Source organism: Poecilia mexicana, unplaced genomic scaffold, assembly GCF_051168715.1.
Source record: "Poecilia mexicana isolate PSO_F unplaced genomic scaffold, ASM5116871v1 scaffold_4, whole genome shotgun sequence".
Taxonomy (NCBI): domain Eukaryota; kingdom Metazoa; phylum Chordata; class Actinopteri; order Cyprinodontiformes; family Poeciliidae; genus Poecilia; species Poecilia mexicana.
In genome coordinates, this window is record NW_028263373.1 from 23,299,352 (window position 1) to 23,320,805 (window position 21,454).

Here is a 21,454-nt window from a genome sequence, read left to right on the forward strand (position 1 = left end):
GGTCCACCATTCATTGTTGCTAGGATACACAGACCATAACACTACATTGAGAAAATAATAGTGGGATCCATCAAGAAAAAGAAGGTTGGGGACAAAAAGCAGCAATCCTGCAGGCTCTGCATGTTGAATGAGCCAATAACCGTGCAGCCTCATGTTCACATTTATTTCACAGTATTATTATGAATAACATAAGTTTTATCTTATTATAGCTGAAAAGTTTTTAACATGTTATTTTCTTTTCAGGTGTTATTGTCAGTCTGGCCTATTGAACCTGGATAATTTGTAAAATTGTAAAATAATCTACATTGTCATGTCCAATGCAGAGATTGTACACGCAGTGAGAGAGGGTGACAACTTAATGTTGCACGCTATCACTTGTATGGCTCTGTGTGGCTTATTCTGCTGTGTGTCAGACTGAGCACTCTACACTGACTAACATGGCATTAATGTACCTTATAGGCTACTATGTGAAACCACAGTTCACATTACATTGATATGAAAGAGCAAAGCAAAAATCAGTAGAAGAAGCAAACTTGAGACTCATTTGAACTCCTTTATAAATCAGGTAGAAAGAGTGTTGTGATGTCCTCTGACTAATCCTCTTATTTAACACATGCTTTTTTCTTATCTTTGTTTTTTTATTTTTAGACAGTGATTTATTTATAGTGACTTGAAATATCCATGTATTTATTAATTTTTCACCCAGTTGGTGTTAATCATTCAACTAGTACATTTTATTTGGTCTTTCATAGTATAATGCAACACATATTTGCTACTTTGTGGTTTCTTACCTGATAGTCTGCCTCATGAAGCGGTCAGGGTCCTGGGCAGTGAAAGTTGTGAGCAAAGATCCCGCCGGCAAACCTTCTTCCAGTTTAATAGTCTTGGGGTTGGGGCTGAACTCTGGACTCTCATTGATGTCCAAGATTCTCACAGATACAGTTGCTGTGGACTGACGAGGGATGTGGATGCCGCGGGCCAATGGGATTTCATTTTCTGCCTCCACGGTTAGCATGTATGAATGGGTCGACTCAAAATCTACCGGCTGGCACAAGAACAAAGACAAGAATTTTCTGGTGCAAAATTCCATCCTTTTCCAAACTCATATTACTAAAATTTTCAAGCACATTTTCTAACATGTTGGACATTTATGTACATATAATACATTACACCTTTTGGGTTTTATGGTCTTTGAAAATATATAACTCAAATACCTTCTGACTAAAAACCTTGTCAAAACAACTTCACTAAGTTTTTCCTGCTTCAGTGTACTTCCCAGAGTCTAATCTTATACTCCTGGTGGGTGTGACATCAGCAGGCAGTGATGTCAGTGACTTGTTAGTTTGTAACGCGTTACTGACTTTGGACCACTTTTTTCAGTGATGAGTACCGTATATTCCAGACTAGAAGGCGCACCGGATTATAAGACACATGCTAAAACATACGGTCAACAACAACAACAAAAAAGGTAACGGAAACAAAACAGTAAGTCTAGTTGGACTTTATTCGACTATGTAACAATACATTCACGTTATTTTTTATTCTTCTTCCACAAATCCATCAAAGTCCTCCTCTTCTGTGTCTGAATTGAACAGCTGGGCAATTTCGCCATCAAACATGCCAGGTTCCCTCTCATCATTGTCGGAGTCAGGCTCGTTGCAGGTGGCTGTTCAGCAATGATGCCAGCTTTCGCGAAAGCTCGGACAACAGTTAAGGCAGATACATTAGCCCAGGCATCCACAATCCATTTGCTGCCTCCCCGTCTTAGTAAACGTGTGTTCACAGTCTGTCATCCATCGCTCCCACGCCGCTCGCAACTTCTTTTTGAACGCCCTGTTTACACCAATGTCCAGCAGTTGGAGTTCTTTTGTTAATCCTCCCGGAATGACGGCAAACTCTGAATTAGTTTGCTTCACTTCCTTTATCACAGTAGCAGTGAGAAGGGCGCGCATGGAGTCACAGATGAACAGGGACGGTGATGCATGGAAAAACCTATCCGGTTTTAACTGGAGGCGTATGCTGCAGAACTCGGACAACAATTCTCTGATTGGTTCATTACTGCTGGTGTACATACTTTATGTATTATGTAATGTCCTCCGATTGGTTTATTGCTGCCAGTGTACGTACTGTACACTTTACGTCTCTGTGTCAGGGACAGATTTTGGAATTCAGTGCACACATAAGGCGCACCAGATTATAAGGCGCACTGCTGATTTTTGAGAAAATGTAAGGCTTTTAGGTGCGCCTTATATTCCGGAAAATACGGTAATCTAACGTGTTACCATTTCAAATCCAGTAATCAGATTAAAGTTATCAAAATCACTGTGCGTTACTGTGCATTACTATTTTCTTTACTAATGTAATTTTATTTCCTGAGCATCTTGGGGAGTGACTACCATTTCTATGCGACAGTAGGAGCTGATCACATGCCAAGACAGAAATGAAAACAATGGAGGGAGGAGAGAGATGCGCATTTTGTTGCAAAAAAAAAAAAACAGGAACTATTTTGAGTTTCAGTTGCCAAGTCTGATTATCAAAAAACTTGCAATTAAGTATTGGCAAAACTCAATGTAATTTTCACATGTTGTTGTTAGCAGCTGCTGAAAGTAACAAAAAATTACTTGTAATCTAACTTAGTTACTTTCCAAATCAAGTAGTCAGTAATCTAACTAAGTTACTTTTTCAAGGAGTAATCCGATTAAAGTTACTTTTTCAAAGTAACTGTGCCATCACTGTCAGAAAGACGATCTATTTTCTGTCACTTCCCCAAATATTTGTGTTGTGTTCTAGCAGTGATGTGAATGCTAATTTCTACCAACTAGTTTTTATTCTGTCTTCTATTCTGAAAAAAACATTTTAAGACCACCAGCACTTTAGAAAGCAACACTAGCTGCATCTCTACTACAAATGTGCACAAATATTTGTCTGTATTCTGATAATATCGAAAGAACACAATTTTGCAGTTGCAGTCTTTCAATTAAATAAGCAATGCATTTGAAATTATATGTGAACAAGTTTGTTTACACAGTAAACAAATCTATAGGGTCCACTAATGTAAACACGGCACCGGCACTCATCAGCCATCAGAGAAGTTGTTTTATGTTCTCTGACAATTATACTTTTTGTAGATTACTAACAATTTTTGTTTTAGCATCATACCCTACCTTGACCACAGTGATCAAGCCCTCATTAGTGGTGGGGTCAGTGGGGATGGAGAAGTGCTCTGTGGGGTCTCCAGCAATGATCCGGTACACTGTGCTCCAGGCCGGCGTATGTGGCTGGTCTTTATCTGTCACGGTCAGGTTAGCAACAATTACATTCACCCTGTTCTCATGAACTTCACCAAAGAACTGGAAACAAAGACAAACACATTGCATCTCATTAGAATGGCAGCAATGAAATCATGCTTTATAGTAAAAATATTGAAAGCAACTATTACTAGAAATTGCAATGGAAAAAGCATCTTCTTCAAACATTCTTTCAGTTCTTCATTGTTTCTGGGAGAGATTAAAATATTGGAATTGACTATTCACACTGCCAATAAAAGTTCGGAGAGCTTAAGTGCTATTTTCCCTTCTGTTAGCAAATAATTACTTATGTGTGTGTGTGTGTGTGTGTGTGTAGGTGTGTGTGCGTGCGTGTGTGTGTGTGTGTGTGTGTGTGTGTGTGTGTGTGTGTGTGTGTGTGTGTGTGTGTGTGTGTGTGTGTATGCATACTGCATCTGTGGTGAACTCCGGAGGATTGTCGTTGACGTCAGTGATCCTGATGACAGTGGTGGCAGTGTTGGAAAGGCCGTAGGTGGGGTTTCCCTCCATATCAGTGGCCTGGATGATCAGGGTGTACTGAGGGACTTTCTGGAACCAAACAGACAACAAAGACAGTCAAAAATGGGGAGAGGTATCTATCTGCATTTTCATAGAATTTCTAATGGTCCCGTGGATGCAGATATATCCCCACAGAAGAGGAAATATTAGCTTGTGATTTATGTTTTCGTCAATATGTACATAAGTAAAAAAGACATGATTTTAATAATCAAACAATGTCTTGGTTGAATGAGACTCATTTTAAATTTAAATAGGAATCAGTTTGGGCTTGACTGTGTGTAGTATTAATCTAGACACATTTATTACATTTGTGATATTAAATATCCTTTCAGTCATTTCCACCTGCTACTTTATGCCAACATAGCAAGAGGACTAGACGTGTATCATCCCTTGGCCATAAAAAATAATAGCTTAAAATTTTCACTAAGATCTCTATTAGTTTTTTATGTCAACAAAATACAAAATAAAGAAACTGAACTAAGAACTGTCTATGGAAAGCACAATGTTATAACAATATAGCAGATTAGTATATTCATCTGCTATTATTCCAGTACTCATTCTTCATCTATGACCATCCATCCATCCATTATGCCACACGCTTATCCCTGAGGGGTAAGCGTGTGGCTGGAGATAGGGGTGCTGGTGCCTATCTCCAGCGGTCAACAGAAGAGAGGCAGGGTCCAGTCCATCGAAGTCATTCTTCATTTAAGTCTCATAAAAAGTTACTTTTTCCTTATTTTCCCATTGTTGTGCTTCTTGTAGTTTAGTATACGTGTCAATTTTTACGTCAAAAATATTTCTTCTATGGTTGTTATCCACTGGTGTCGTTTTATGATGTAAAGTGTTTTGAACTGCCTTGTTTGCTGAGATGTGCCATACGAAAGAACTTGATTGATTGATTGATTGATTGATTGATTGATTGATTGATTGATTGATTGATTGATTGATTGATTGATTGATTGATTGATTGACTGTGGAACTTCTGGAGATGATTATGCAAATAAGGAATCTTCATAAATCAAGAAAATTATAAAAAACATTGACCATCTTATTCATGAGACTATCTTGGGAAAGCAGAGCATCTTCAGTCAGAGGTTTCTTCAGATTCATTATAGAACAGATCGCTGAAGAAGATCTTTCCTGCCAACAGCCATCAACATCATTTAGAATTTGATGATGAAATGAAGGTGAAACAAAAAAAGGATGTTGAATTGATGAGGACTGGACTGAGATAAATGCGGTGACATTAGTGACGTTAGGAAAACATTTGTGGACATGGAGTGAAGGGGAAAAGGATACATCAGAAGGAAATGGAGTAGGAAGTTTTGGCTGAACTGGATTTATGAGCTTTGAAATACACATGAGCCAACAAGACATGAAAAGTAGAAAAAAGTAGAAGGAAGATTAGAAGAAGGGACAGTGGGATGAGGGATGAAGGGATGTTTATATGCAAACTTTGTGAAGCTTGCGAAGATGAGGATGAAATGACGTTACATATAAGAGCTGGGAAGCTCAAGCAGTGATGACGCAGGCAGAGAGTGTAATACAACCTGGCTCCCACTAGGGGAGCAATCGGTGCGAGTGGAGGAGGACATGACATCACCAGAGATGCTGGAGGAGGAAGCGGACACAGAGAAGGAACCGGAGGCCTGAGATGTTTGGACTTCTGTGGTGGTGCTGTTTGTTGAGCTTCTGAAGAGGAATGCTGAGATGTGGATATGTTGGTGTTGCTTGGCTGAGAGACTCTGGAAGTCTGAGGTGATCTGGGAGGAGCCCGACACTCCGATGGAGGTCTACAAGCTGGCAGCGGAATGACGTCACCAGGAATGTTGGAGGAGGAAGTAGAGGTTGAGAAAGAGCCGAAAGCCTGGGATGACAGCAATGCTGTCGTTTGATCAGGTACGGAATATGAAAGGAGTCGGAAAAAACTTAATTTGTTGTCTGAGTGGTTGAATGGGATTCCTTTCTAATGTAGAGAGCGTTGAAGGTGAGCAACGACCCAGGACTTGAGGCCTTGATGAATTGAGATGCCTGCGGTGGAGCGCTGGGACATGGATGTGTTGGTGGTGTTTGGCTGAGTGACTCAGGAAGGTGGCGGTGGCCCGGAAGAACGACCCTGATGTCTGACGTCTAAGCAGTCTACGCAGGGCCGGCCCAAGACATGACCAAACTAAGCGGCTGCTTAGGGCCCCGGGGTCACTAAGGGGCCCCCTTAGTGGAACTTAATTTTTTTATTATTATTTTTTTTAAAGTGATGATTTCTATGTGATTATATTAACAAAATCACATAAATTCATTATAAAGTAGTTTTTTGTTTTTTTTTTACAATAATGTATATTTGATAATGTATGTAAAAGTCTTTCTTATATGGACAAAAAGAAAAATAAATAAATAAATTGCTCTTGGGGGGGCCCTTGGTGGCCGCGGTAGGTACGGTAATATGAGCTGCTGAACAGAGCGCACCCAAACCTCCAAATCAAGTTATTAAAACAATGACACACAAAAAAATTATCCTTCAGGGAGAGAGCTAAGAAAAAGGAAGAATAGAGAAAAAGTCAAGATAAAGGTATGTCTTAATGTGTGTTGGTAATGTAATGTTTACCAGAAAGATTTGCTGAGGTGCTAATTGGAAAATTACCTTGATATAAACCTTGAACGATCCAGTTCAACAGCCAAGCATTTATGCTACATTGTTTATATTTGTGTGAAGCTGAGTTTTAACTTTAAATGAGTTGATTCTTGTGGTTGGCCCTGTATTTCTGAGGGGGATTTTTGCCGTCAAAATGTGTTTGATGACGTGTTATGCATATAAAACAAACAGTATTTTAACATCAACTTATAAGGTAAGAGAAACTTCATCAATAAAAATTGTTTGAAGTCACAGAATCAATCCGGTACCGGTCCACGTTCTCAAGTCTGAAAGATTCACCTGGTATAAATTACATTTTTATCTATTGTAATTACTCCTAAGACAAATTAATTTAATCAAAGAATGTCATGAATATGTGTGTAGGGCTGCACCGACTGCAGTTTTCTGGCCGATCGCCAATTAAAAATCTTTAAAAAACCTAATCTGCAGATTTTGATTTTGGCTGATACCAATTTTTTTTGTCTGAAATTTCGCCAAATGTAGCAAGAAAGTCACGGAGTTGGCAACAGTGGGGTGAATATTGTTAACTGTAAAACATGCATACATGGCCTGGTAGGCCGGTCTGCCAGTGTAAAACCTCTCACTGTAGAGCAGAAGAGGACAGAGGCAGATTTAAACATCACTGTCAGAGATGCAGTAAGTTTAAATTTATAGAAGGTGTGTGAATGATCTAATAATCTGACTGTTGATTGCAGCCAGTCCACATTATTAGCAGATCTAGAGGGCCCCAAAACCAAATTTAGCTTAGGGCCCCATGGAGGGTTGAGCTGGCCCTGGGTCTACGGCCATGGGACTGGAATGTTGTTGGAGGTGAAGGATGACCCTCTGACGGATGTTGAACTGACGATAAAGTGGAGACAGAGCTCAAGTATCGAAGATAACGGAGCACAGGCTTTTGTGACTTGGAGTTTGTCTTGTTACTGCAAGAGGAGAATGTTTGGCAACAGATGGGATATTGAAGATCATCGTCTGAATCAGAAAGGTAGAGCTGAATAACCATGTCGCATTCTGTGGTGAGTTGAATTTGTAGATTTGTAATCATAGCAAGAGTCATAGGTCTGACGGTTGACAAAACGTAACAGCCTGAGATGAATGGGTGAGCAGAGTATAAATAGGCAACCTGGAAAATTAGAGGTGTGGTTTGGGTGTGGCCCAGCTCCCGAACTTAAATTAATACATTTACATCATTTAGTTATTTTCCCATATTCTGGTGGATTTTACAGAAAAGTTGTTTATGTTTATTTTGTATGTGTACAGGAGTTGGTGTTTGAGAACCCCAGAGTGCAAATTCACTCGTTACAGTAGTTATTGCTCAATAATACCATATGTCACCAGGCAGGTTTGGCAAATAATTCTTGATAATCAGGTGGTGTTACAACTTATTAATTTTAATGGAAAATCACAAACTTTAATAATAACTGCCCTTCGCCTTTTTTAATAGTTATTCATAGCCAAACCAATATTGTTGCATAATAACCTGTTTATGGGGACAAAGTTGAAGTAGACTGGGTTTTATTGGTAACAACTAAATATGACAAACAATTAAGAAATGAAAAAGGAGCCAGGACCTTGCAGAACATCCACTCAAACACAAGCCCAACATACCTCCCGATCCAGGCCTGCAGCAACAGTGATGATGTCACCAGTCCTGTTGTTTATGGTAAACATATTATATGACGGGCTTTGGGGATTCTGAGAAAGTATCTTGTACCGCAACATTCCATTGGCCATTTTTGGGTCATCCTTATCCACTGCTGTCACTGTCATTACAAATGATCCTGCAGGAACATAGGTACACTGTAAAACATTTGAAGGTAGTTTAAATTGAAATTAAAGTCCACCTACTACCTTGACAAGCCAATTTAGGTCAGCAAGAAAATTATATTGGTTTTAACTCAGAAATTAAAGTTCAGGAAGTTGATTTAACAACAAGAGAAAAGTTGTGTTAACATGGTTTTTAAGTTAATTAATCTTGAATTGTGAGTTTTAACTCATTGCTGTAATTTAAACCAAATAATTATTTCACAAAGTGCAAGAAAAAAACTTTGTTTTTTTTCTTGCCTATGAGTATAGGCGCAGCCCTTTAAGGCTATCGCTAGTGGGTTTATCCCTCGCATGCAGCTGAGCACCGACAAAAAACTTAGTCCACGCCCACCTGCTGGGTGGACCCCACCCCGGTCTGTATAAATAACGGTCAGACCAGACAAACGGCTCCCTAACAGCGTTTTTCTTCAGCTATTCAGGAACCAATGAGGCCCACATGTTAAAGGGCTGCGCCTATTACTCATAGAATCTGGGTTTACAATACGCAACCAACGTTCCATTTCGTATAGGCTTCGCCGGGTGTAGTCTATGCCTCACTGGGTCCATCCAGACCACCACCATGAAGCATCTGCTCGCATATAACAAAAAACAGTCTCAGCCTAGAGTGCATAATTACCCACTCCCAGCCTCCCATACAGCAGAAGACCAGAGAGAATAGGCTCTGGTTAGAAAGGTTGAGATAAACAGACCTGCTGCTGTGAACAGGAACAACGAACATTACGAACTGTAACAGTGTAACGATGAACAGAGCAGGTGCCTTATTATACAGCACTTTGGACAACCATGTTGTTCTCAAATGCTTTGTAAATAAACGTAACAAAAATAATTATTCTGTCAGAACTCTGAGGACAGAATGGGTCATAGAGAACGTGGAAACATCACACAGGTAAAACTAAATAAATGAGCCCAGAGATGACCAGGAATCTGCCTTGCAAATGTCCTCCACAGACATTCCTCCACGCAGAGCTGTGGAGGATGAAATCCCTCTGGTGGAGAGAGCTCTCAGATTCTCTGGAGGATCCAGTCCAGAGGAAGTGTAACCCTGTGAGATGGCCTTACACAACCAATGAGAAAGACGTTGAGTGGACAAAGGACGCCCCACTGAGTTATCTTGTAAATGCATGAAGAGACGCTGAGAGTGACGCAGTGCAGACATGTGTGTCACTTAACAAGAGAGCGCGCGCACAGGGCAGAGAAGATGAGATGCCGCTTCTTCCTCAGAGTTATGAGGAGATGGGTTAAAACCCTCCAAAGATATCTCTCTTGATCTGAATGAGCTTGTAATGCTTTTAGGAGTAAAAGCAGGATTGGCACAGCTGAGCTGCCGTCGGCTCGTATTCTGAAACAAGAGGCAGCACAGAGAGAGCGGATAAATTGCTCACTCTCTTTGTAGATGTAAGGGCCAACAGCAGAGTAGTTTTAAAAGACTAAAAGGAGTTTGATCTAGAGCAGGGGTGTCCAAAGTCGGTCCTCGAGGGCCGGCATCCTGCATGTTTTAGGTCTCTCCCTGGTTTAAAGCACCTGGATCAAATGATGGCTCGTTAGAAGACCTAAGAGCAACACTGAAAAGCTAAAAAGGTTGTTACTAGAGAACTAAAATGTGCAGGATGCCGGCCCTCGAGGACCGACTTTGGACACCCCTGATCTAGAGGCTCGAATGGAGCTTTAACCAGAGCGGACCAGGGTCAAATCCAGCAAGTGGGCGTGACACAGGTCTGCATCTGCGCACACCTCTCAGAAACCGCTTCATCAGCAGGTGGATGAAGACCGTTCTGTCACCAAAACCCTCATGGCAGGAGGAAATAGCTGCAGCATACGTTTAAATGGTGCTGAAAGCTAAATTTCTATCCATCAGCTGCTGGAGAAATGACAGCACGCAGCCTAAATGACATGCAATGGGCTCCATGCCCTCTCTCGTGCACCAGTGTTGAAAGGCTGACCATTTCGAAGCATATAATGCTGTGGTAGAAGCAGGTTGTGCGCCCTGAATTGTACACACCACATCCTGAGGGAGACTGAGCCTCTCTAGGTGCTCTTGTTCAGCGTCAGAGCCAGAAAGGCTGGCCTATTTCTGGGTAGCTCCTGATTGCTCCCCTGGCCTGGGGGAGCGCATCCTCCCTTCATGGTAGCTTCCACGGTCGACCTGACACCAGCTGCTGCAGATTGGGAAACCGCGCTGCATTCTTGCGCTCAGGTGCCACCAGGATTGCCACAGCTGTTCCTCCTGAACTCGGTCCAGGAACCGTGGAATCAATGGAACTGGGGGAAATGCATAAAGGAGCAGCTTTGGCCACGGGCTGTGAGCAAAGGCATCCACCCCTAATGGTGGGTGCTCCCGTGAGCTCAGTGAGAACCACAGCTGGCACTGCGCGTGCTCCTGCATGGCGAACAGGTCCACTGCCGCTCTGCTCCATATTTGAGTGACCAGCTCGGGTTGGAGACTCCAGTCCCCATGGTGAAGACTGCCCCTGGAAGACCGATGTTTAACAGCTGAGCGGAGCGCACGCCTCCCTGGCGATTTATGTAGGCTGCTGCCACTCTGTTGTCTGTGTGGATCAGAACATGCTGACCCTGCAGCAGAGGGGCAAAGTGCTGAGTCACCTTCAGCACCATGGGGAGCTCCAGTACGTTTATGTGAAGAGTCATGTCGTCTGGCCACTGTGCTCCAACCACTTGAAACAGACACTTTCCTCCCCATCCCGACAGGGATGCATCTGTGAACACCAATACCTGTGACGTGGGTCTGCTGAGGGGAACCCCCTCTGCCAGAATGCTGGGGCTTTCCCAGTGGGTCAGATGGGCTCCCACTGAAGGAGGAACAGAGATCATGTGCCTCTTCTGGCGCACAGGATCTATGCGCACTCATGTGCAACAAACCCAGTGGAATCACCACATGAGCAGATGACATCATTCCCAGCAGCCACATGACTGACAGAGCAGTCACTACGCTGTGAGGCCTGACACGGCGAAGCTATGCTGACAGTCTCGATTCTCAGCTGTACCAATCGGGCTCTCATCATAACTGAGTTCAGCTCCACTCCCAGATAAACAGTCATCTGAGATGGAATAACCAAACTCTTTTCTCAGTTGATGGAAAGTCCCAGGTTCAGCAAATGTGTTGCCAGCTTCTGGGTCTGAATGGCGGCTTCCTCTTTGGACCGAGCCGGTAAAAGCAGGTCATTCAGATAGAAGAGGACTCTCATCACTGCCATGTGCAGTGGCTGCAGCGTGGTCTCCACACATTTGGAAAACATGCGCGGGGTGAGAGAATAACTGAACGGCATATGGTTGTACTGATACTGGGTCCCCTGGAAGGAGAAACCCAGATACTTCCGGTGTTTCAGGATGATGGGGACATGGAAGTATGCGTCTTTTAAATCTATGGAGGTGAACCAGTTGTCCTGGTGAACGTTTTCCAGCACTCATCTGATTGTTAACATGTGGAATGGCCTCTCCACGATCGAGCTGTTGAACAAGTACAGATCGAGAATGGGTCTCACTCCTCCTGTTTTCTTGGGGACCAGAAAATAGAAGGAATCAAACCCCGCATTTTCCTCTCCCTGGGGAACTGGGAATTGCACCTTTCGACACCAGTTCCTGCAGCGGCGACCTGCTCCGGAGATGGTAGAAGCGTCTCCACGATCCCCTTGAAAGGCAGAGGCCTGCCTCCAAACTGCAGCATGTAACCCCTGCTGATTAGCTGATCCATCCACCTGTCCAGGGAACATGCGCACCACAACTCTGAATAATGTTCTGAAAGAGGGCATGCATTCATATGAGGTGCTGTGGCTCGCAATGAAATCCAGCCAAGTCAGAGCCCCTACCACCGTCCCTTGCCTCAGAGATTCTCCAGGGAAGACCCATGGGAGGCTCGGCCAGAAAGGTGCGACCGCGTTCGTGTCAGGCCAAGGGTGTACCCACGTGCTTCCGAAAGGGGGTCAGGGTGCTTATGACACCGTTTTGGCACGGACTGCTGCCGGACTGATGACAAACAGTTGCCACTCACAAGGTGAGATGAGTGCAAAGTTGCGGCCGGAATCACAGTAAGCTTTGACTGTTCACAGAACACTCTCTTAGATTCAGTCTGCTCAGAAGAGGCAGACTTATCCACTAAGACAGAAAAATTCTGTGTAGAAACCGCGGAGCTGCGGTGCCTCCTAAACAGCTGTCTAGAGGCTGCCGGCTCACTGTATGTGGGGAATGTGTGCGAGGAAGCTGCTGTTAGGTCAGCTGATTTGACAGAGCTGGAACCTGCAGGAATTTTGCTCTCAACGATATGTTTGTGTTTTATTTCAAAACACATTGTCACTTAAACATTCCCCCCAGTCAGTCATTTCCTAGCTTGCCTTCTCCGTGGTCCCTGCGGCTGACAACCTCTGGGGAGACTCTGGGAAGACGCTGGGTCGCTGCTGGCTGTCTCACCGGGAAGAACTGCTGAGAGGTGGAGGAAGGTGGCGGAGCGGAATGGGAAGAGGCTGCAGTAGCTGTGGAGCATCTCTGTTGTGGATGGCAGCCACGTCGATCCCTCCAGTGGCCGGAGGTGTGGGGGACAGGTTGCAGCCCTACCAAGTGGAAGACGGACTCCGAAACCTCCTGGGTCTTCTTAGACTCCGATAGGAGAGACTGGAAATTGGCACCAAACAACACATCAGAGGTGATGGGGCCATCCAGCAGGTCTTTGTGGAGCTTCTTGGACATAGATGGCGAGAGGGGGAGCCAGATGGTCCTCTGGATCAGAGTAGCCCAGGCAGCTATCCGAGAGGAACAAATCGATGAGTTGGCACACAGATTGAGTATGGCATCAGCCGCCTTACAGAGAGAGCCCTTCAGCTCCTCTGCCAAGGCAGCTTCCTCCATCCTCTTGGAGATGCTGTATGCCAGCAAAGCGGCATTATTGGTGGCAGCCGTTATCTGATAGGCCCAGTCAGAGAACCTGGTAATCAGCTGATCATACTTAGAAGGGGGAACAGGCCTCTGCACTAATCCTGACGTCCTGGCCCCAAACACCTCAGTGAGGCCCGGTTCCAGAGGGGGAACAGACGGGAAAGTCCTCTTTATGAACCCGTCAACCCTGGTGATAGGCGCATAAGAGGAGCTAGCATCCTGCTCAGCGTAGCTAGCATCTCCCCGGACTTGGTGGGCCCGTCGCCCCGGCTAGCACCAGCCTTGAAAAAGGCTAGCCTCCGCCTCCTCTCCTCCAGCGGGAGGAGAGCACAGGAGCGGCAAGAGGGCTAAGGTGCCAGGGAGAGGTCGGCGTGCTGGGGGCCCAGTCATCCCTCGCAGTTCCGGTGCCCTTCAAAGGACATGATGTATCCCATCAGACAAGACGGGCACAAACGGACGGTACCACTAGAAAACATCTTCGTTCTTAAGACAGTGCTATCTTACACTAAAGATAAAGAGGGAGCCATTTGTCTGGTCTGACCGTTATTTATACAGACCAGGCAGCACACCCACCCAGCAGGAGGGTGTGGACTAAGTTTTTTTCAGTGCTGCGCTGCACGTGAGGGATAAACCCACTAGCGATAGTCTTAAAGGGCAAAGACTATACGAAATAGAACTGCCCCACCTAGATAAAGAGCACATATTTCCCTAATATTAAGTCAAAATAACTACTTATTTTACATTAGAATAAGTTAAATTCTTGTTTCAAATTGCATTAACAGAATAAACCTAAAAACCTAAAAATTATAGTTTATTCAACTCTTGGAGGTTTGACAAAATTAATAAAAAGTTAACACAACTTACTACTTTAAGATTACCTTTCACACAGTGATATGTTTAGGTTCAAAATATAAAATGCGTTAAATTTATTTGACATAAAGAGTAGAAGATATTAGACAACTAAATGTGGATCAAATGCTTTACAGTGTATAGTAGGTAAAATACAGAAAATCAACAGTGACAAACACTTCTGTACAGAACATACCAATAACATTCATGATGCAACAAACCAATTAAGTTTTTTGCATAACAAAACTGAATTGGGTTTTTTTTGATGCAAAAAAAAAAAACACCTTGGCTTTTAAATCCAATTTAAATGCCCTGAAAAAAGCTTTTTGTAATGTGTATTACTTGGTATTAACTTATGTGCAATGTTCTAGTAAGTGGAGGCTTTTACCCTGGAAACCATTAAAAATTAGACCTGTTTAGATTTTACTCATATTACTGTAATACACTTCACATTTGGCACACTAATGGAGGCCTGTAGAGTCTAAAGAGAACATTGGTGTGTTTATATTTTCTTTAAAAAAAAAAAAAGCTTATTCTTACTATGAAGTAAAGTTGATATGAACTAAAGCTGGAATATCCACACTTTGTATTATTGGCAGTTGTGTGTTTTCCACTTATGTCACTTTAATTGGCATAATGCCAAAAGAGTGAAAGTACAAATAAAGATGAAAAACATGATTTAGAATACAACAGTAGTCAAATCATACAAATACTGAGGGCACAAATACATAATACTGTGTAAATAATATGTTGCAATCAGCCTTACAAACATCAGCCTTTTTCAATATAAATGCCCACAAATTTAGCTCCATGTTGTCTCAGATGTGATAAAATAACACAAAATACTTACAAGCAGTGCTTTCTGTAAACAACAAAACAGGATAAAGAATAATTAACTGAGGACTGATGAACTGCCTGTGCCAGCCTTTATAAATGTGTTCCTGAACTCATTCTACTATTCAACAACAAACTTAACATGAAAACACCACCACCTGCTGGCTGGGAAGAATTACTGCCAGTACAATTTTAAAACAACTACATGCTCCAGTCCAAAGTTGCTCAACAAGTTTTTCCATATTGTGAATGTTACTTCTTGTCAGAAATCGGTAGGCCTAACAGCAGCCAATCAGAGTGGAAAAAATATTCTTGTTCTGTGCCATTTTGTAGTTGTTAAATAAATTAGCAGATAAAAGATGTACAACATGCAGATGCAGCTAATTGTCAGCTTTCTACACACTGCTTAGAGCAGGGGTGTCCAAAGTCGGTCCTCGAGGGGCGGCATCCTGCATGTTTTAGTTCTCTCCCTGGTTTATCACATCTGCATCAGATAATGGCTTGTTAGAAGGCCTAAGAAGAACATTGACATGCTGAAAAGATTGTTACTACCACTAGGGAGAGAACTAAAATCTGCAGGATGCCGGCCCTCGAGGACCGACTTTGGGCACCCCTGGCTTAGAGGGTATGTCTATTTTTCCATGTTGTGAATGTTACTTCTTGTCAGATACAGTAGCAAACCGAAACCTTCATGCCCTGCATTCTTGTTAACTGTTGTTCAGGATGAATGATTGCTACAAAGTTAAGGAACCTGATTCAATCAGCTGAGTTTACTTAGAGTATTTTTACCAGTTGACTATATTATTAAAATGGAATGTTTGAAATTAAACCTGTCTGTGAAGTACCTTGAGAAATCATCTGATGTAATTGCCATGATGTAAAATCAAAACAACAAAAAAAACCTCAATGCAATATTAAGGTTGGTGTAATTTAGCCTTGAAAGGCTTGATTGCTGTATTTGAGTCTTGGTTTTTTAGGGCTTTTAATATTTTAGAGCAGTGTTTCTCAACCTTTTTTGGGCCAGCGCCCCCTAGGCCTTTATCCAGGTCCCTCACCGCCCCCGCCAAAGAATGTGTAGGCTACTTTGCACTGACTATTATTTTATTATTAATATTACTATCACTATTGTAGATGTTTTGATTTTTATGCTTGTTTCTGTATTTATCATCAAAATAATTTCCCAGAGAACAAAAAAGCCATGGGAATAGAAATTATTTTCACAGGTGTCTACGAAAAATGCAATGAACATTCAAATTAAAATCGGTAGGCCTAACAGCAGCCAATCAGAGTGGAAAAGATATTCTTGTTCTGTGCCATTTTGTAGTTGTTACATAAATGAGCAGATAAAAGATGTACAACATGCCAGTTTAAACTTTGAACTATTTGCAAACCGACTGACATTAAACATTAAAACATGGATAGATCTGTAAGTACATTAATCATAACTATTCTTCTCTTCAGTGTTTCTGTCGATTTCTGGTGGTGCAGCTCTGTGCTGCCTTCAGGAGAATGGGACATAAGAGTATCATCCATAAAATTTCACCCACATGGCATTTATTGTGCAAACCAGAGCTTTCAGTGGAAAAACAAAAGTTCCTTTTAATGCCATACAAATATCAGACAGAAACATGGATTGTATCTTTATATAGACCTGTCTATTGATTTATAGATTAATAGTTTTACTGGACAGAAATTACAAAGAACAAATCTGGTTCTTAATTAAATCCTAATGACTTAAATTGAAAGTGTCACGGAGTGTCATTTAGTTTCCTTTGATTAGTATTGTCCTCTCTTGGTTTATTGCTATGTCCACTTTAGTTTCTTTCCTGTTGCTAGATTTATTTTATCGTTTATTGACGCTCACCATCAGTAATTTTCACTTATCACCTGCTGCTCCGCCTAATCATCATGTTTCACATCATGTGTTGATTTTTCACTGTTCAGCGTCGGATTCTCTGTTTTTATGCCATAATTCACATCTAGTTCGTTGCTCCGTTTTCTCCTGTTTCAGAGTTTTGCGCAATGTGTGCATCGTTTTTTTTTTTTTTTTTAACCCCTTAAGGTGCAGTGCGGTCGGGAAGCGTATCGATGGGGAAAAGGCAGACTGACATAAACCTTTTAAAACAATGGAAACAATTTTGGTATTCTGATTATTGAAATTTAAAAGTGCTGTGGTTCCGTTGTTCTATCACACTCGTTTCATACCGGACCACTTACAGCACCACTGTTAATGCTATAAAATGAACGCTCTCTATCGTGGTATCACCCATGGAGGGATTTCTTTATTTAAATGGGTTCATTTTTCAGAGGGATACAAAGTGTGGGTATCGTGATTTTAGTAATTACATGTTTATAAGAGCGAATTTCTGTTGTCCTTCCATGGAAGCGGGCAGCTTTCAAACGGAAATAAAATACTTTTTAATATAAGTTGCTGCTTTGACATGATCACAGAACTGCCAAAACATATGTACAAAAATACCAGACAAAGTGAATCACAGCAACGTCATCAGCCGGTGTAACGCTGAACTGATGCGGTGAAGCTACTAGTAGCAGGAGAACGGAGCTGTGCCAAGAAGCTACAAACACTGAATAGAAGAAAAAGAAGAGCTGCCATCGATACCGTTGCAGCCAAGCATGATTTAATGTTACACAATACAATTTTAACAAGTTGTTCAAAGTCTAAACTGGTATTGTTGTGCATTTAAGGTGTAAAGTTTACCTTCGACCAAACGCCCCCCAAAGGAATCCCGGCGCCCCCCTTTTGTAAAAATTTCCGCCAGCGCCCCCTGCTGCCCTCTGAACGCCCCCCAGGGGGCGGTACTGCCTACGTTGAGAACCGCTATTTTAGAGCATTGAGCACTGGGTCATTTAGGACCATGTTATATTTCTATTTATTGTTGGGTCGATGCAAACATTGTTGACTAACCTCACTGTAACTAAATCTTCCTAGGGGTATAAATATGATTGATTGACTGACTGACTGACTGACTGACTGACTGACTGACTGACTGACTGACTGACTGACTGACTGACTGACTGATTGATTGATTGATTGATTGATTGATTGACTGTACCGGGTTTGGATCCCTCAGGAACAGAACCATTGAAGATGGTGTGTGTGAACTCTGGTCTGTTATCGTTCTGGTCGATGACGTTGATGACGATGTCAATGGGGTTCTCCACTTGGTTGCCATTCACATCCACAGCATGGGCTCGTAACTACATGAAAAAAAAACACACAACAAGGAAGATCATGTGAAACACTTGGAATTCCCCCAGCTTGGTGCACGTATGCACTTAGTCGCTGCATTCTTTTGTTTTGAATGACAATCCTCCTCATTGAGAGATGATACTCCTATAGCACTATTAGCACTATTGTGGCCCTGCATTAATAGTGCAGCGCCACAACGCTATGTGTGTGACAGGCTAGTGGAGTCCAGGGAGTGGACACTGAGACAAATTGATACCTGGGTGTTTACCTGAACAATGAACTAAACTGGATTCACAACTATAGCTATGTTTACATGCACAAAATTCCTTAAAAAGTTCTCACACCCTATTCAGATGCTATTTCTAATCTTTCCTCATCTTTAATGTGGCATGTACGTTAAATTAAAACATCAGGACAGACATCCCAATACATATTGAATGTTATACTGTCAGTGTCATTTCACCTTTAAAAAAGAAAGTGACTGCTATCTCAGGAATGCTTGCCCCGCTCCTCACTTTCAGCAGATATTCCTATATATCTGCTCTCCTGAGCATTGAAATGCGAAGCTCATAGCTTCACAGTTGCACAGCCTGGCACACAGGTTTCACGGGTTCTTTTCCTGGAATGCTGTAATTGATTTATGCCAAACATGCCTTCTGTCCTGATGCACAAAGTAATTATCATCTGTTCATAAAACATTGTTTTTGTCCAAGTTCTCCCTGGCAAACATTATGTTTGTTTTTGAAACCTAAGTTTTTCTCTTTGCACATCCTCAATTAAAGTTAAACTTGAGCAGTGGTTTTCTCACTCCAGAGGCAGTGAGAAATGGACTGTTGTATCAACAGTAGCCAGTAGCTCTAGGTTTTAACATGTACGTTAAGGTTGAACCTGCTGCAGCGGCCAGACCTGGACATGTTAGCAGTCTATATGAATGTCCTACACTTATAGTTTATTTTTTGTAGTAGAATGGCTTATTTCAAGATCGGAAAGGTTAAAACACTAACCTGCACAAGATTTCAACAGCGCAAATCTCTTGCAAAATGTACTGTATCAATGTCCTAATCATGTGTATTTGATGCGATATACCTGTGTATGATTTTAGCCTTTTAAATGGGAATAAATGTGGGCATGTCCAAATTTTCTTCTCACCTGAAATAGTATTTTGAATTCAATCTTACAGAAAATATTTCATCTGTATCTTTCATTCATATTACTAATATGAATGTCATGGCAAAAAGAGGAACAAGTCTCCCAGGGGAAGTTTTGAGTATGATTATAAAGTATGGATTCTATATGACAAAAAAACGATATGACCATTAAAATGTTCTCAGCAAACAATCTTACCTCAGCGTTTCAAAAGAATTATCCCCAAACCTGATGAGATATCTAGCTGAGGGATTTAGCAAAGGCTATTCATGTCCATTATTTTTGCACTAACCCCACCCCTGCTGGAGTGAAATACAGTAAAAAAAAAAAAAAAGAACAAAAAAAACGAATCTGTTGAGGGAACATGTCAGATATTTTAGTAAATGTGCACACAACTAAATACTGTACTGATTCATCTTCAGCATTCCATCTTTGGAAATCAGCGTGTAACATCTTGGCAACACTATACCTTAAGAATGTATCAGACTATGAGGAGGGTGTCTGTTCTCTACTCTTTCTTCAGGTCACCCTACAGATGTGGTTTTGCACTACTCTGGCTCTGTCATTTCAAAATGTCTTTTTCTACTGAACCAATTATTTTGTAGATGTTGATGTGTCATATAACTGGTTTTTGGGGAAGATTTGTCTAATGTCTGACTGAGATATCATTCTGAATATACAGCCTAAGAGAATTAGTAAAACAACATTCAGCTTCATGACAGCCATGAGAAAAACACTGGCCTCCATGATATATCTGTTTAGCATAATCTTTTCAAAGATGCTGAAACTATTAATTGATTGGCCTTGATCAGTCATTCCCCAACAGTGAAGGTAGCATCAGTACAGGGTGCTCAAAGAGGCAAAACCTGCCTCATGAATAAACATGCAGGCCAATCTCAGCTCCGAGTACTGACAACTACATCCAGTCACATGAATATTCATCACATGGCTTAAATGCAAATTACCCTGCTGTGACTCCAGATTTTCAATCCCCAATGTGATCCGTGTGCACATTCCAACAGATAAGAAGGTCTGGCTTTGCTCTGCAAGCTGTTGGATATTAAATATAGTGAAAAAAAATAAAGTCCTTATTTAGAGCAAAATTAAGAGGAAATAAAGGAGTAGATGATGATGCCACAGAGCCAGTGTGAGATTGAGAAGATCAGTAGCAGATCCGTCAACATGTATGGTGCTTCTGGATTGGCTGCAATGCAAATGCCAGCCAATAGAATGCCAGATACCATTGTGCCTAGATATTTCAGCTTCTCAAGCTGCATTATCTTTTTAGTATTTTAGATCTGCTCTAAGAAAAAAAAATCCACATATGCACAAGTTTTCTGTGAATGATTTAGAATTCCATTCTACGAAAAATTCAACGAATAAATGACTCCACAAATACTGAACCATAAATAAGCTGGGAGTCCACCAGCCTGGTAAAAACCAGCCCTTTGTTCAGAGTGTCTGACCTCAGATACTGAAAATCGATTGCTTGCTGGAGGCGTGAACTCTGTTGAAGTTGGAACCAATCTGACTTAATTTTCCCAATCACAAATGTTTGGCTGTGATGTATGTAATGTGCCAGCTCAACCGTGTGTAAGAACTCAACATCTTTTCCAGCAATAAAACATTCCTCTTGCTTCAACTTTAATTCCTCAGTACTTGGAAGCGTGGCCAACACAGACTGAATGGTTTTGTTCATTTCCTCTGCTGCTATTGCCAAACTACAACCTTGTGTATGAAATATTTTTTTACATTTCATACATCAGACTTGTATTGCGCTTCTCAAGAATTTCAAAATACTTCACAATCAAATCTGTCATTTCCATTCATGTATACATTCACATCAGACATCAATTCTAAAAGTGCAGAAAATCTGAATCGATCGGAATTGTTTAGAAAGGCATTGGCCAGACTGGGGGTCCACTGCAGGGTTTCTCCCAGTGGCCCGCCATGGTTTACTAGAAATTAATTTTTTATTTATTAATTTTTTTTAATTAAAGCCAGATTGTAAGCCTCTCTGTTGCTCTGAGCATTTCACTGGCGGAGCAAATTTATTCCTAAAAGATACATTTATAGTTTATGCATAAATATATGCATAAACTATATGCTATATGCTTTATGCATTTAAAGCCGGGAGAGCGGACCAATCACACAGCCGGTGCCTCTGCGTGTTTCTTTGCGCGTTACCGCTTCTTGATCTCAGCACAGATCACGCGGGCCTCCATTCACTCA

General features: G+C 41.7%; 1 protein-coding gene across 1 annotated transcript in view; it reads right to left on the reverse strand.

Moving 5' to 3' along the window:
• Positions 1-21,454, reverse strand: part of LOC106904846 (cadherin-2-like) — a 91,161-nt gene that overhangs the window by 37,605 nt on the left and 32,102 nt on the right. Inside the window, exons 4-8 of the mRNA XM_088005276.1 lie at positions 17,940-18,084; positions 8,080-8,252; positions 3,717-3,854; positions 3,165-3,350; positions 792-1,045 (exon numbers count right to left, since the gene is read on the reverse strand). Coding sequence (XP_087861402.1) covers positions 792-1,045; positions 3,165-3,350; positions 3,717-3,854; positions 8,080-8,252; positions 17,940-18,084 — 896 coding nt within the window. The remainder of the gene's footprint in view (positions 1-791; positions 1,046-3,164; positions 3,351-3,716; positions 3,855-8,079; positions 8,253-17,939; positions 18,085-21,454) is intronic.